Source organism: Sturnus vulgaris, chromosome Z, assembly GCF_052056855.1.
Source record: "Sturnus vulgaris isolate bStuVul1 chromosome Z, bStuVul1.hap1, whole genome shotgun sequence".
Classification (NCBI taxonomy): domain Eukaryota; kingdom Metazoa; phylum Chordata; class Aves; order Passeriformes; family Sturnidae; genus Sturnus; species Sturnus vulgaris.
This window is the reverse complement of record NC_142283.1, coordinates 64,749,727-64,765,195: the sequence shown is the minus strand read 5'-3', so window position 1 is coordinate 64,765,195 and position 15,469 is coordinate 64,749,727. Positions and strand designations below refer to the sequence as shown.

At 37.0% G+C, this 15,469-nt stretch overlaps 1 protein-coding gene across 3 annotated transcripts in view; it reads left to right on the top strand.

Annotated features, from left to right (window-relative positions):
* Positions 1 to 14,195, top strand: part of LOC106859625 (interleukin-31 receptor subunit alpha) — a 59,261-nt gene extending 45,066 nt beyond the window's left edge. For all 3 annotated transcript variants that reach the window (XM_088156767.1, XM_014887042.2, XM_088156766.1), the window contains 8 exons: positions 194 to 413; positions 1,615 to 1,797; positions 4,032 to 4,133; positions 5,525 to 5,671; positions 7,528 to 7,668; positions 8,604 to 8,697; positions 10,211 to 10,283; positions 11,124 to 14,195. In XM_088156767.1, coding sequence (XP_088012893.1) covers positions 194 to 413; positions 1,615 to 1,797; positions 4,032 to 4,133; positions 5,525 to 5,671; positions 7,528 to 7,668; positions 8,604 to 8,697; positions 10,211 to 10,283; positions 11,124 to 11,723 — 1,560 coding nt within the window. In that variant the 3' untranslated portion in view covers positions 11,724 to 14,195. The remainder of the gene's footprint in view (positions 1 to 193; positions 414 to 1,614; positions 1,798 to 4,031; positions 4,134 to 5,524; positions 5,672 to 7,527; positions 7,669 to 8,603; positions 8,698 to 10,210; positions 10,284 to 11,123) is intronic.
* Positions 14,196 to 15,469: the final 1,274 nt, after the last annotated feature.

The following is a 15,469-nucleotide window of genomic DNA, read 5'->3' as shown; positions in this document are numbered from 1 at the left end:
TCTCAGCATTTGACTTTTGAAATCCATTAAGTAAATTGTTCTGCCTGTCTGTCCTGAAGATGGGTCTGAAGAAAATAATTTGCTTTTCTAAATACAGTATAGTAGTTTTGTAATTTGATATTTAATACAGCATATATTTTTGCTTGTGCAAATAACACTGCCAAACACTTACTACTGTATATATTTTTAACAGCCGTTAAAAAGCTTTCCACCTTCTGGGAGAATTCTAGGCTACAAAATACAGTATTTTCCAGAAAAAAAGACTTCTGTGCGTAAAAGGACAAACAACTCTACTGAAAAGAAAATCACCTTACTTTTAAATGAAGAGGCACATATAATATCTGTCACTGCTTATAACTCTGCTGGAGAGTCTCCTGAAGCTATTTTGAGGATTCCATCCATTGATGAAAAATGTAAGATTTCTCAATGTCATATTTTTCTCATTATTGAAAAAGTGATTTTCATGACATCTGTTTAAGTTCTGATACAGTGGAAGCAAAATTGGGCTAAGGATTTCTGTCATATATATCTGTGTATATCTTGTAATATTTTGCCATCATGGATCAATTGTTGTTGGGGGTTTTGTCTTGAGATACAATTGTTAAGATATGAATACTTTGTGATGTCTTAATGAATTTCTATTGTATTACTTTCTGAGGGTTTTTTTAGTTGGTTTAGGTTTTTTCCTAAATTTGCACCTCTCAAATAAATTTATGGAATGTTACCCAATTCTTTTGCATCCCTTTGTTAGCCCATAAGATTGCTTACCACAGGGTACTATTGCAGAATATTCAACAACATCATTCAAACATATGATAAATAGAAGTCTCCAAGTTGTGTTAGTGGATGCAGGAAGAGAAGCCTTGTGTTTATTCTCATTTCACATGCATTCCCAGAGTACCCATCCCACCCACTGCCAGGGTTAGGAAGCTAGTCTGCTCTAGCACAGGAGTTGCTCTTTGGCTGTTATGTTTAATTCTGATACTGCTTTGAGCCTTGTATTGCAACATCATGCTGCCAGTCATGATCTGACAGAGACGTTGCATTTGACACACTTGAATCACTTCTAATATCAGTTGTTCATGATGTAAGTGCAAGTGTCTCCCTGGAACTGCTCAATCAAATTCCATTTCTAATCAGAAAACTGGATATGTAGATTTAATGTAATTTTGTTCTAGATGTTGCTTGCTACCTCCCTGCCCACTTTTGCATCCCACCACAAAGGTTTTTCTGTTTTTATCACACTGTGATGTGCTTTCCTCACACCAGATACATCTCTCTTTTTCTCTCCTTCATCAGATCTTTTTTGCCTCTTCTTTGCCAGGCTGGGTTTTCACTCAGACTTTCATTACCTCTATTCTGCAGGCTGATGGTTCATCTTTGCTTCAGTGCCATTCTTGACCTTGCTGATTTGCTTTCCTATAATATTGCCTTTGTCATCTCAACCAAAGTTGCTTATGAGCTACCTGCAAAATTGGTAGTAACTTGGTTTGTAAATTTTTACACACTGGGAAATTTGAATTCTGAAAGAGAGACTGGTTCTTGAATTCTTGAATATGTGTTTTTCAAGCTTTTATGAAGACTGAATTGCTGATATTTTCTGTTAAATTTTAGCCTCTCAGGTGATTGAAACAGTGATGGCTTCTACAACAAATGAAGAAGTGGTGGTGGAATGGATAACCTCTGAACCAGAAACAACCAAATACGTGGTTGAGTGGTATGAGGAATTGGAGATGGACCCTTTTGGTAGATCGTGGCAATATGTATCAAATTCTACAAAGTGGAAAAATAACAAAAGTATGTTTATCAGTTACAGCTCTAATGTACAGATGTACGTGTATTTATAGGTAGATTGGAAAGAACAAACAAGGATGAACTCATGCAGCTTTCCTCTGACAATTTTTAAATAGGCATGCACCTGTGCCAGTGTGGAGTCCTCCACAGGCTGCAGGTCGATGCTCCACTGTGCACTCATTCACACATCCCTCCAGCTCAAGTTCATGCTGGAGTTCCAGCCTGTCCAGTACATCAGCACAGAAACAGCAGCACTGCCCCAGCCAGCCCAGGCACATCCTCGTGGAAGTTATCAAAATGTTATCAGGCAGAAATCAGTAAGGTGCTAAGCAATGCAGCACTAGAGCAAGCAGCAAAAGCCAAAAGTGCCCACTGTCCTAGACTTTAATACCCAATCAGGCAAGCGAGCCCTGTGGCAAACACAGGAGCCTGCTTATCACTAGCTGAACAGCACTAACAGCTATGAGTTCAGTCTAGTGCATACCAATCAAATCTGTCATTATCTCAATGGCTTGACTCCTGCCTGGCTCCCCAAAAAGAACTGTCATGGCTTAACCCCAGCCAGAAGCCAAGCCCAGACAGCTGCCTGCTCACTGCCCTGCCAGTGAGATCAGGGAGAGAGAATCAGCAGGGTAAAAGCAGGAGAACTCATAGGTTGAGATGAAGACAGTTTAATAAGAGAAACAAAAGCCCTGCACACAAAAAAGCAAAACAAGGAATGAATTCAGTGCTTCCCATGGGCAGGCAGGTGTTCAGCCATCTCCAGGAGAGCAGGGCCCTGTCACATGTAATGGTGACCTTGGAGGACAAACTCCATCACTCCAAATGTTCACCCCTTTCTTCCTTCTTCCCCCACTTTATATTCTGAGTATGATGTCACATGGAATATTCCTCTGGTCAGCTAGGGTCACCTGTGTCTCCTCCCAGCCTCCCAGGCACTCCCAGTCCCCTCACCAGTGTGGCAGTATGAGAAGCCTTGGCTCTGTGTGAGCTCTGCTCAGCAAAAACAAAAGCATCTCTATATTGTCAATCTTGTGTTCAGCACAAATCCAAAATACAGCCCCATGCCATCCACTGGCAAGAAAATTAATTCTACCCTAACTAAAACCAGCTGAAGTAATGAATAGATAATGGTCATTGCAATAGCTGTAAGGGACTGAAAGAACACCAGAAAGCTGATATAATTCAGGGAACTGTTGATAGCCAATATTCTTGCTGAGAAAGCTGCAGAGCTTGAGAGGAGGTTTCATTCCAGGGGATGTAAAGCTACAGATATGTCCTCTTCAGAGCTGATGGGAGTTGCTGTAAGTAGTAGGTGCACCCTGCTGATTGCTTAGTTCCTGGACTGTTCAGAGTTAAAAACTTCATTTCCAGAAGCTGAAACTATGTCTTCAAACATACAGTTCTGCTGGAGAGATCTCACTTGGGGCAATCGTACCCTTGAGTCAGGCTGGTTAGAAGAGGATCTGCAGTTGGCATGACTGGAACATCAGTGTAGAAATAATAGAATAATAGAATATTCTGAGTTGTAAGTGGCCAAGAAGAATCACTGAAGTCTGCCTCCTGGCCCTGCATAGGAAACCCTAGGAGTCACACCACGTGCCTGAGAGCATTGTCCAGATACTTCTTGAATTTATCCAGGCTTGTTGCTGTGACCACTTCTCTGGGGAGTCTGTTCCAGTGGCCTAACACACTCTGGTGGAAGAATCTTTACCTAATATCCAACCTAAGCCTCCCTGACACAGTTGCCATTCCCTCAGGTCCTGAGTGTTAAGAGTGGGGAACACCACTGCTTTTTAACCTGATGGATAAGACAGAGTTGTCTCCTGCAGAGCAGTAAGCATAAAGATATGGGAAATTAAAAATACTACCTTCAAGTGTAATTTTATACTGGTTATTTGAAAATAGAGACTTCCTCTAAAACCATAGAGTGTTTTGAGATGAATAAGTGGATTCATATAGAGAAGTTGTATGATGCTGAAGTATAATTACCCATTCAAACTATTTGTAGTGAAAAATGAGTCAGAAACCATGTGCTCGTACAAAAACTACTATGAAAAAATGTTTTAAAGCCAGTAAAAAGCTTTCAAATCAATAATAGCATATTGCTCTTGCTAAAGAGTTGAAGAAAATAGTCAGTAACAGTATATTTAGAATTCCCTTGTGATTTAGTCTATTTTCACTGTTTTAACATCACATAGAGATTGTATGTAAATATTATTTTCTTTCTTTTATAGAAAACTTTAAACCATTTGTATGCTATAACATCTCAGTGTATCCTCTTTATGGAAGGAATGTAGCAGCTCCATCTTACACACAAATCTATGTTCAAGAAAAAAGTAGGTATTTTAAAGTAATCATGTTGTGGAAGATGTGTTGTAGTCCGTTTCTCAGGATGTATTATCTTTAAATGATTTGGTACTACCATTATTGGAAAAAGAGATGAAGATAGTGGATAAAAGACTCCAGGTTTCAGAGTTCCTGATTTCTCTTCTGTTCAGTGACAGAATTGGTCTATAAGAAAGTATTATCTTGTGATACAGGTACATTGCTTGCACCCACTAATATTTTGTGAAATTTATGTGTTGTATACAAAGCATTTGGAAAGAGTATAGCTATGAATATGAAATAATTTTTAAAACTAGCTCTCTCTTGAATGTTGCAGTTCATTTAGATGTATAATTATACTTGATTTTAATGCTTGATTACATTTTTCACTCGTAATATATGAGGAAATTCTACTCTTAAAATGGCTAGTTTGAAAAGCCTACTTTTTTGTTAAATTTTATAATGTAATAAAATATTTGCAGTCTTGCACATAAATTGTAGGAAGACATGACGTTTGTAATTGGGTAGAAATTGTGAATGAAGTAGTGTTTTGCAGGGAAAGGGATAAAGTTTCTTTATTTGTGGAAGTTTGTTGTGAATTCAGTGATTTATACAACAAGCTATAAGAATGTAGTTTACCATTAATTTTAAGATTCCATGTGAAAATGTTGATTGGTGTGTGTGTGCATGAATAGGTCTATGCAAATGTGCATGCACACATAGTACAATGCACCACTAAAGAGCATTAATTACTGGGGGGAGCCAGTGGAGTATTTTATGTTTGAATAATAATTGCTAGTACAGTCAGAACTGTGTTTTGAGTGCTTTCCTGTTTATAGATAGCTGTGACACCACTCAAGGTTATTAGAGAATGGGAAGGACGTTTTGTGTTTTAAAACTGCAACAGAGAGAACTCTTTCTTCAAAGTTATGAGCAATGCATGTGAGGTGGTATTGTGTAAGCAGAAAGGCTTTGTTTAGTGTGATGGGCAAGGCTGAGGACGCTGGAGATGCTGGAGATGTCCCAGCCAGAGACCTTCTGCAAAGGCAGTGGCCTTGCACCTGAGTCCCCCACCATGAGTGCACAAAGGATAATTTTCCTCTTGATCTCTCTCTGATGTTGTAACAATAGAGCCTTTTAATGATCTCAAGATATTTGAATACAGTAACACCTAGAACCATGCAAACGACAGAATCGATGCAGGGAAGTTTTATCAGAAAAATTCCTAAATTAAAGAGAATTGGAAAAGTTCAGGACTCTGTCAGAGCACTAAGGTCACATATTTTCTCATGCATATGTTTCCCCTGATGCTACTGGTATGTGTAAAATAACAGAAGTGGATAAACACTGTGGTACACTGACTATTTTACTACTTTTGCTATTTCATAATGCTTCTCTTTAGAGCCATCAGAAGGACCTGTGGCTGATACAGGCATTCTGGGGAAAAATGAAGTTACAATAAAATGGAATGAGATTTCAAAGGCTAAAAGAAATGGATTTATCACTAACTATACAATATTTTATAAATCTGAAGATGGAAAGGAATTGAGTAAGTATACATTAAACAACAATACTTTCAACAGGGTTATAAAATTTTCAAACTTTCTTCCATCTTGATACACCTTTGAAGTTAATGAATAAAGACATGACAGGAGTAGACGAGCTAAAATATTTGGAGAATCACAGATTTTGTGTAAATTCATAGATCATGAGGGTTCAAGTGAATTTATAAGTTTCATGGATATGCTTGGATGGATATGCCTCCAGCTTCTGGAAAAGTATGGTGGTAATTTTCTGTTAAAATATTTTTACTGTCAATTTTCTTTTAAAAGCAACTTTGGAAGTAACATAAGCTGCCAAGAAGTAGTCCCTTTGGCCATCGTTTTAGAGCAGTTTCTTCAGATGTGTTTGATTTTCTGTGCTTGCCAGATGTGTGCTTGTGCTTTTTTTCAAAAGTGTTTGGGTGATCTAAACTTTTCTTTCTATATCGTTTATGAAGAAAGCTGTTGGATCATTCAGTGCTCCAGAATTGTTTCTTTCCTCCCTTTTTTTAGACATCATTGTTATCAGGCACCTAACACAATCTCTTTTGCAAAGTTTGCAGACTTAAAAATCTTGTGATGCTTGTTTCTTACGGATATCCAGTTCAGACCCAGGGCAAGAGTATTCCTGGTAATTTTTAAATGTGAAAGAGCTGATTATTTCTGTCAGATTTAGCCATCTGCACACAGTTTTTCCTACTGTGTTATTTTCTGAGTAATTTGATGCTGACTGCTTTGTGCAGGGTGATCCATGAGCCTCATGTTACAGAGCAGTATTTCTCCATATTACTTGTAATGTGAGGCAGGCTGTGTCCTTTTTAGGACTTCAGATTCTTTAGAAAATTAGTTGTAAATACCAACATAAGAGAGTTGAATTTAAATGACAAAACGTGCTGTACTGATGTTTTTTGAGGCTTCTTAGATGTCATGTGTTCTTGGTAATAATAGAACATGGGAGTGTGTACCACGGTGACTTCCCTGATGGCCTTTTAACACTAGAACTTCACTTTCCCACTCTTGACTTAAGAGAAACTCAGTTTATTTTAACTTAGGACATACTGCATCATAACTATTTCCCGGGTGTTTCTTAATAGAACTGACAGAGGAAATGAGTTGCCTTTGATTTTATGCACCAGAAAATGTTTTAGTGACTGTAATTTCTTATATGAAGACGCATTTGGTACTTAGTGTTTGGTATGTAGTAGATAGAGGATGATAGGATACATGCCCTGCTTAAAAAAAATTAAAGATGAAGTACATTACATTAATATCAATACTGAAGAATGTGTTGGAAATATTTGGTTCTATTCATAAAAGCATTTTGAAACTTGGGAAAAAATTCTTGTTAATTTTGGCTTTTCTGTACTTTGGGCTGGTATCCCAGTGCTGATAGATTACATTCTTTTGGATGATTCATGTCTAACTGCGTGTAGTAGAAATATAGTTGAATTTCACAAGCTACAGAAAGTAGCTCGAAGTTCTTAATTTCAGAGCCAACTATTTTGCAAATATCTATGAGGAAATATATACTAGGAAATAAAGTTCTCAAAGCACTGTTCTCAGTGATAAACTGCACAAGATTATAATTCACCTATCTTTAATATTAGCAAAATTATTTGTATTTATTTTTAAAATAAGTATGTAATGGTTCAGGTTTTTTCCTCAAACTTTTCAGCAGTACTGATAAATATTGCTTAGTAATTTAGGTTTTGTCTTTTAAAGGACTGGTAAGGTTGCTTTGTATTTTAAGTTACCTTTAAAATAGTTTGTGATGGGTTATTGTAGAAGTTGCTAAATAAATGAACAGTTCCCTGATACAACATTACTTTTGTGTGTTTACTGACATAAATCTTCTCCTCAAAAGATGAAACAGTGAACTCTGACGTTCTGCAATACAGACTGAAGTCCTTGCAGGCTAATACACAATATACTGTTCAGATCATGGCAAGCAACAGAGCTGGTGGAACCGTTGGAGATCAAAAAACCTTCAAGACTTTGAAATTTGGTAAGTAATAATCCAGGTTGTTTGGGAAGTAAGAAATACAGGACATTGTTGCTTAGGCATTTGTTAACTTCTATTTGTTTTTTAAGTAGTGTTGAACAAAACAAGGAAGAATTTGTGACAGTAGTTGAATTTAATTTAATTTCACTGTCAGTCTCACAGACTAAAAAAACCCCTCAGAATTAGAAGTCAACCCTAAAATTCTTTATTTACTTGTCAGTAAAGCTGTGGAGTACTGTGGCTGTGGAAGCAGCAATGTGTATGCTACCGGCTATGGGATGGGATGCTTAACAGTTCATTAAAAAGTAGAGTTTTCCACCTGAGAGATTTACAATAACCACACATTGTGTTGCACCTAATCTGGTATAGAAGCTTAACTGATAAATGAGTGCAGAGATTGTGGCCAGTGAGTATGTATCCTCTCTTCCTATCTCTTGCTATGTGTTTTAGCCAGATTTGATGGGGAGGTTGGTATAACGGCATCAGATCAGAAGCTCAGACATTTCCTCCTTTCAACTTCTGGAAGAATGTTCTCAGCACATTCCTAAATGCCTCCAGTAATCTGGTACTTGGAAACTAGCTCAGAAATCTGAGCAGTGTTTCATTCAGAGTAACTTTTTTTTTTTGTGATTTGAAAGGAACTTTAAAAATGCGGTAAACCTGTTCCTAAAACATCCTGCAAAGTCTCATCATGACCTGGTTTTCTGGCTCAGTAATGGTGGCTTGTTGGATTCCAAATACTGATCTTTTGACTCATCATAGGATGGGTATTCTACAGTATTCTGAATAATTTTGGCTAGTTTTGACAGAGCTTTTTAGAATTGTGCTAATTAAGTGACATGGATATTAAAAATTAGCTGTCTTAAAGGAATAACTGAAGAAATGACAATGTGGACTGACTGGTGTTTTGGTTTTTATTTCTTTGTTTTTCTCTAAAGATAAAGAAGATTTCTTTTTTATTGCTATACCTGTTGGGATAAGTGTGTTGTGTCTGATAGGCCTTTGGATAACATGTGTTTTGAAAAAACATGCGTGAGTATATTTGCTACTGTCTAAAACTGAATGCAATCGCTTAAAATTAACTTGTAAAATGGGAATTTTTATTTATTTTATAAATGCATTTCTTGTGTTCAAAACCAATGTCAAAATGGAAAACAAGCAATTGAAGTAACAAATAAATATTATGCAGGTTATACATTGACTGCAGTTTATGTGCTATAGTCCAAAAATAAGTATTAGTTTCAGGAAGTTTAGTAAATTGAAACATAATAAATGAGAGAAACAGGTTTACATATCACCTACATCAGTTTATGTAAAATGCTACATACATGCCACTTGCAGTTCCAAGGTCATTTAAGTGAGGGGAGCAAACTTAAAGTCAGTTTCTGAAAAATTAATAATGCCAAGAAATAAAGCTTTCTAGACACTTCTAATATGTTAGGATGGTTCTAGGACATATTTCACATAGTCCCTATTGCTTATCTTACCTATAACAATATGACTCTTACTAGTTTGTGATGCCTCCCTTGAGCTGCAAAGGAATAAGGAAAAAACCTAGAAATTGCATTTTGTGAAAACATTTGGATACTTGATCCTTGAGTATGGACCTGTATCTGCACATGATTCATAATTCTTTCATCTGCTGTCATGGATGTCCCCTGACAGATTTTAATTTTTTTTCTCTAAGCATGGGGTTCCAGTAACATTCCAAAGATGACAGTGAGGTTTTTTTAAAGTTTATTAAATATGCTTTTCTTTCACAAGAAAACTGACTGGGTTGTTTGGCTGATGAAAAGATTAAAAATCTGAACTATTTTGGGACATTCTCAGCTATTGGAACCAATTCTGTTATCAAGTGAAGCATCAGGTAATAAGTACAACTGAAGCAATAATTTCCATCCCTTTTACACCTTCATCTGTGTTGAATATACTGAATTTTTACACTAGTAAGAATTATTTTTTGATTCTGAAGAGTACTTTGAGATGCAGTAGAATGTTTATATTCCTGTGTAGATCAAATTGCCATGTGAAAAGTCAAGCTAAGGGCTGGGTTTCATTCCCTTACTTTTCTACCTAGTGTCAATGAGTGATTCAATGACTGAGCAGCATTCATCTGCTGTTAATTTAGGAATTCAGTGTAGATAGGGACACTTCCCTTGAGCAAAGGTCACCGAGGTGGCTTTTCACTGAAGAAACACCCTGAAAAATTATCACAGCAAAATTTGGATACTGTCTTATTCTGGCATACTCTTATTCCATATACTATTTAATTGAGTAATATAATATAATAAAAAATTACTTTTGTGAATGAACAGTTTTTCTGCAATGTCTCTGTAATCCAAGAGATCTTGTTGAGATTTTTTGTAATTAAAATCAATGTATGGGAAAACAGTTTTATTGCAAAGCATTGTGTTGATATAGAAAAGACTTCCTTTATGAAAGTTTGATACTTTAGCAGTATTTGGAATTTCTGGTGATTTGTTAATTTTATTTTTAATAATCTATTTCTTTCATAATTTGGCTAAAATTCCTTCCTCAATTATAGGTTTAAAAAGGTTTGCTGGCCTGATATACCAAATCCTGAAGAGAGCCTTGCAGTGGAATGGCCTCTTGCTATGGTAATAGTTGGAATTTCATACATTAAAGAAGGGATCAAATGGAGTGAAAAGAAATCCTTTTCTGGCAGTCATTTTATGAATCAAACCCCCTCCCCCCCACTCTTTATTGAGTTTCATTCTTTTAAACTGCTCTTTGCTCTCTACAAAATGCTCTTTGTAGTATTCCAAAACAATAGAAAAGATGGATCTTCATAAAGTATATTAAATATTTTAGGATATTGAGAAATAATGTTTTGAAGTGACAAAGTGGTTGGTGTACATGGTTAATTTAGTAAAGTAAATTTGCATAGGCCATTGAGTGTATTAAATCAGGTTTCCACATCTGCATACTCCCTTTCTTCTCCACAAAAAACGTATTGCAACATATAGTAAGATTTGGTATATGGTTGTATTAACAGTTCTGTCTTTTTATTTTTTGACTATTTATTCCTTTTCAAGTTTTGATGTTTATTTGAACAGAGTAGATTTGATCAGGTTTACACAGAAACTCATTTGTGGATAATGGGGTTTAAACTTTTTCTCAAAAATGTCTGGTTAAACTAGAAAATATGGACCCAATCCAAACTTGATTCTGAGCTTTCACTGAAACTCATTCTTCCATTAAGCACAGGAAACCTAATACAAAAGTGTTTAGCAAATGGACAGAATAACATTGTCTTTTTTAGTACTCATTCACATGTAACTGCATCCTGTCTGAAATGCATGTGAACTCTTTACTAGTGCAAGTCTGAAATTACAAGTTAAACAGAGCTCAAATAGCAATAATTTATTTTTTAAAAAATGAACTGATACATTATCTATCCCTTTATAACTCTCCAATTTATCTCTTTGTACTGACAGAATAATTCATTTTTGAAGAGAGTGTCATCTCAGACTAAAACTGTAAACCCTGAAGACATAAGTGTTTTAGAATATTGTTTTCCTGAAGAAAGTCAGGAAGGATCACTACTAATAAATTATGAAAACCATGTTTCTGAATGTACTGATATTAATACAAAAGACATAACTAACGGAGATGAAAAGATACTGTGTAATGAAGAGAATGAAGTTGCTAAATGTTTTTCTCCATCCATGCCTTATATACTTGCTGAGCAATTTACCAGAAGTCAAATGCATTCAGCTTTGATACCAGCGAAGGAAGTCCAACCCATAGAAATGGTTGCAAATGATTTGTGTGGATCCCAACAGAATCCAGTTAAAAATGAAGAAAATTATGATGAAGAAGTTTTAAAGCTGGAAGATTTCAGTGACAAAGCACTGTTCAATCCATACCTTAAAAATTCAGTTAAAACAAGGGAATTTCTTGTTTCTGAGAGCCTGCCAGAACACAGTACGGACGAACACAAAAGCCAGTCAAGCGTCTTATCTCCTTTTCAACCAGATGTGCCAGGACAATCATACATAACACTGGACATGTTCAGGCTGGCCAAAGCTCAGTAGTATGAGAAAACTCCATGGTAAAATCCTCCTGTGAGATATCCCTTGGCTCTGCTGCTCATAGCCATTCGTATGTTCTAACGTGGCTGATCTCAGTTAATTCGGATGGGAGCACCCTCTTCCTTCAAATAGCTGTGAAGTAATTTTTTACACTGTGTGTGTGCACGTCAGAGTTCAGTTTCAGTGTGGATGTTTGAGGTTTTAGTTGGTTTGGTTTTTTGTTTTGTTTTTTTACCAGACATGCCAGTAGTGGGGCAAAAGAAATAGCTTTTGTTATTTTTTCTTAGTTGTCCTGTATCAGCCTGCTAAAACAAACTGATATTTGCTGCAGGAGCATCCAGCAGTACAAGCAGCACATCTCTTTCTCCCCACATGACCAGTTCGCAAGGCTCAGCTTTGATGGGAAACATGGGCGAACTTGCACAGAATCAGAATCTGCTGAATCCTTCCTTCAGTTACATGAAGCAGAAATCCTTTCCTCTTCTTACTTCCCTTGATTGTTTTTTTATCTGGTTTTATATATCATGTTCCTCTTGTTTTACAAATATTTTCTAGATTTCAGTAGTTGTCTTTTTGTATCCTGACTCTTGAATTAATGGTTTGGCTTATAGTTTCTTGTCTTTAATGAGAGTATATTTGCTATGTTAGCTGCATTTTGGAAAATGTGTTATGCTTACTATGTTGCTTCCTTTCCTTTCCCATGTTTTTAATAGTTCTCAGCATTTTGTGCTGGTTTTGTTTCTCCTGTTTGTTTCCTGCTTTTAAAAACTGCTTACTGAAGGATTACTTCTTATCTTCTTGTTCCTGTGCTTCTAATTTGTTTCAATTTAAAACTGCATTTCCCAGTTGAGATTTTGATATTTTGAACTGAAAAAAAATCAACTAAATATGACATCTTGTGTTAGAATAAGCACTGAGTTAGGAAATTATTTTTCAGGGAGGTAATGAAAAAACACTAAGTATAAAATCTTCACAGATATTCTCTAGTAATTGATTTAGGATTAGGTGTTTCTGCATGAAGGATATAACGTTTGTCATTTGTTTTATGATTTTGTTAAATCATAAATCTAGTTGTAGTTTCCATTTCACAAATCAGCAGTAAATTAATTATTTAGCAGTAATTAAGCAGTAAAATACTCGATCACACTAATTTTTTAACAAGAAAGAGGCCATTATTGAAAAACTCTTAATGACATAGTCTTCTAAATAACAGATTTTAAAAGATGCAGAGTCTAAGTAAATTGTATTAGAAGGGGGTGTTCAGTGTGACACATATGGGGGATAAGGTAATTTTAAGACTTTGAACTATTTTTACATCGCTTAGGGGCTTGATGTCATTAGTCTTGTTTGCACAGGGTTGTAGTTTGCACAACAACAGATTTCTTCCAGGGTAAAAAAGATACAGGAGTTATGGGGATAGAAAATGTGAGACAAATGTGAATAGGATTAGAAAGCCTTTCCTTGACGTGCAGGAAGAAGAGTGAAAGAATGGAAAATCCATTGTAAGCATGAATGAGGAGGCTGAGCCTTTCCCTGGGTGCAGTGGCTATTGCATTGTTTTGGGGAAAACTGTGTGAAGTTTTGCACTTAGGATCTTTTTTTTTTTTTTTTTTATAGTTTGGAAGCTGCTATAACTTAGAACAATGTTCCTCCCATTGCCCAGAAAGGATGGGTAAACAATTTCTTCAAATGTTCCTTATCCAGAAACACTGATTTCCCTCTCTCATGTTTGTTGGATCACTTTCTCAACCACAGTGCTCCAAGATGAAATGCATATATATTTGCTCTTATAAGCCCTTGAGCATTTAGGTAAGACATACTCTGAAATTAATACAAAGCTTTGGTTAGATCAGTGCTTTTTTCTGCTGCTTCAGTTGATTCTGGACTTCTCACTCACAGCTATGTTATTGTCTCCCCGGGTTCAGAACTCTCTGATTCCATCACAGCAGTTTTTTCCCTTAAATCTCAGGGTTTGTTTTAATATCACAATATATAAAAATAAACACATGCAGAGATATTTTGGGCCTTTATAGAAATTGTTTAACAGCCATATGAAAGCTGCATATTCTGAGTTGCATGTTTGAGACAGGTAAAAAGTGAAAATAATGCAACCTTTAAGGGATCACTAGAAAGGGGAGGTTCTTGCTAGGTGGCAGGTTATCCTTGTAACAATTCTTAGGTTTTGGAGAGTGAGTATATCCTTCTTTTTTATCCTTTATTTCCTTCCCTATTGATATTCTGCTTTTTGCTCCTCATTTTTCTGCTTCTCTTCTCCAGTATTTTCTCAGAAAAAGCAAAATGCTAGAAGTGGGCTCAATGCATTCCAGAAAGTAAGGCTGCCTTTTGCACATGCTTTGGAATAAAAGCTTCTTGCACTTGGTTTGTTTTGCATTGTGAGTTGTAATCTTTCTGACCTTTTGCACTTTGTCTTTCAAACTAACACTGTGAACCATTAAAAAATTAAAACTGAGAAAATGTGTAAAAATTTTTTATTGATTTATACTCAATATACAGTTTAGACATTTTAGATTTTCATGTTCACATAGAATAGGTCTCACTTTGGACTGCTGTTTATAGGGTCACAAGAGAGTGGGCTTTAGTCATAATAATTATCTGTGGCCACAGTTTGAGTCAGTAACTTTCTTTGAATGTTCAACAACAAAAAATATTATTCCACTTAGGTTGTTTTTCAGGCAAGAAAAATAAGTTTCCAAGTCAGTTTAATGAAACAGGTACTTACTAGACAGTACTAATTCCTGGGAACAGACAGTAGTCTGAAGAAATCAAGAGGAGCTAAGCCCAGATGATGTTTGCTAAGGCCGAGGACTAATGAGCATTTCTCAGATGATAGTGTGGCTGGTGAGGGAGTGTGGGATGCACCACCCCCCATGATTAAAGCCAGCTCCTCTGGACATACTACCCTAGGCAGCCCTACAGCCTTGGGACAGAGTGGCAGGAAAGCTGCCCTGTGGAAAAGGAGCTGGGGTGCTGGTGCCAGTGACTGACCATGAGCCAGGGTGTGCCCAGGTGGCCAAGAAGGCCAATGGCATCCTGGGCTGGATCAGCAATAGTGTGGCCAGCAGGAGCAGGGCAGGGATTGTCCCCCTGTGCTGGGCACTGCTGAGGCCACACCTCGAGTGCTGTGTCCAGTTCTGGGCCCTCCCTGCAAGAAAGACCCTGAGGGGCTGGAGTGAGTGCAGAGAAGGGAACGGAGCTGGGGCAGGGTCTGGAGCACCAGTGCTGTGAGGAGCAGCTGAGGGAGCTGGGGGTGTTTATCCCAGATAAAAGGAGGCTCAAGGGTGACCTTACTGCTTCCTACAACTGCCTGAAAGGAGACTGTGGCCAGGTGGGATTTGGCTTCTTCTCCCAAGTAACAAGCGGTAGGATAAGAGGAAATGGCCTTACGTTGTGACAGAGAGGGTTTAGATTGGGTATTAGGAAAAAATTCTCCAAGCACTGGGCCAGGCTGCCCAGAGAAGTGTTGAAGTCACCAACCTGGAGGTGTTTAAAAGATGTGTGGATATTGCTCTTGAGGACATAGTTAAGTGGTGAACTTGGTTAACACCAAGAACTGGGTTAACAGTTGGGCTCTATGATCTTACAGGTACCTTCCAACCTAAAGAAGCCCATGATTATGTAGGGCACATTCAAAACATCATCCACTTTATTGATGTTACATTTTTCTCCAGGATGGAATTGAGCTAAGAACTTCATGAGATCTGAAATGTGATCAGACTTTTTGTAGGTGT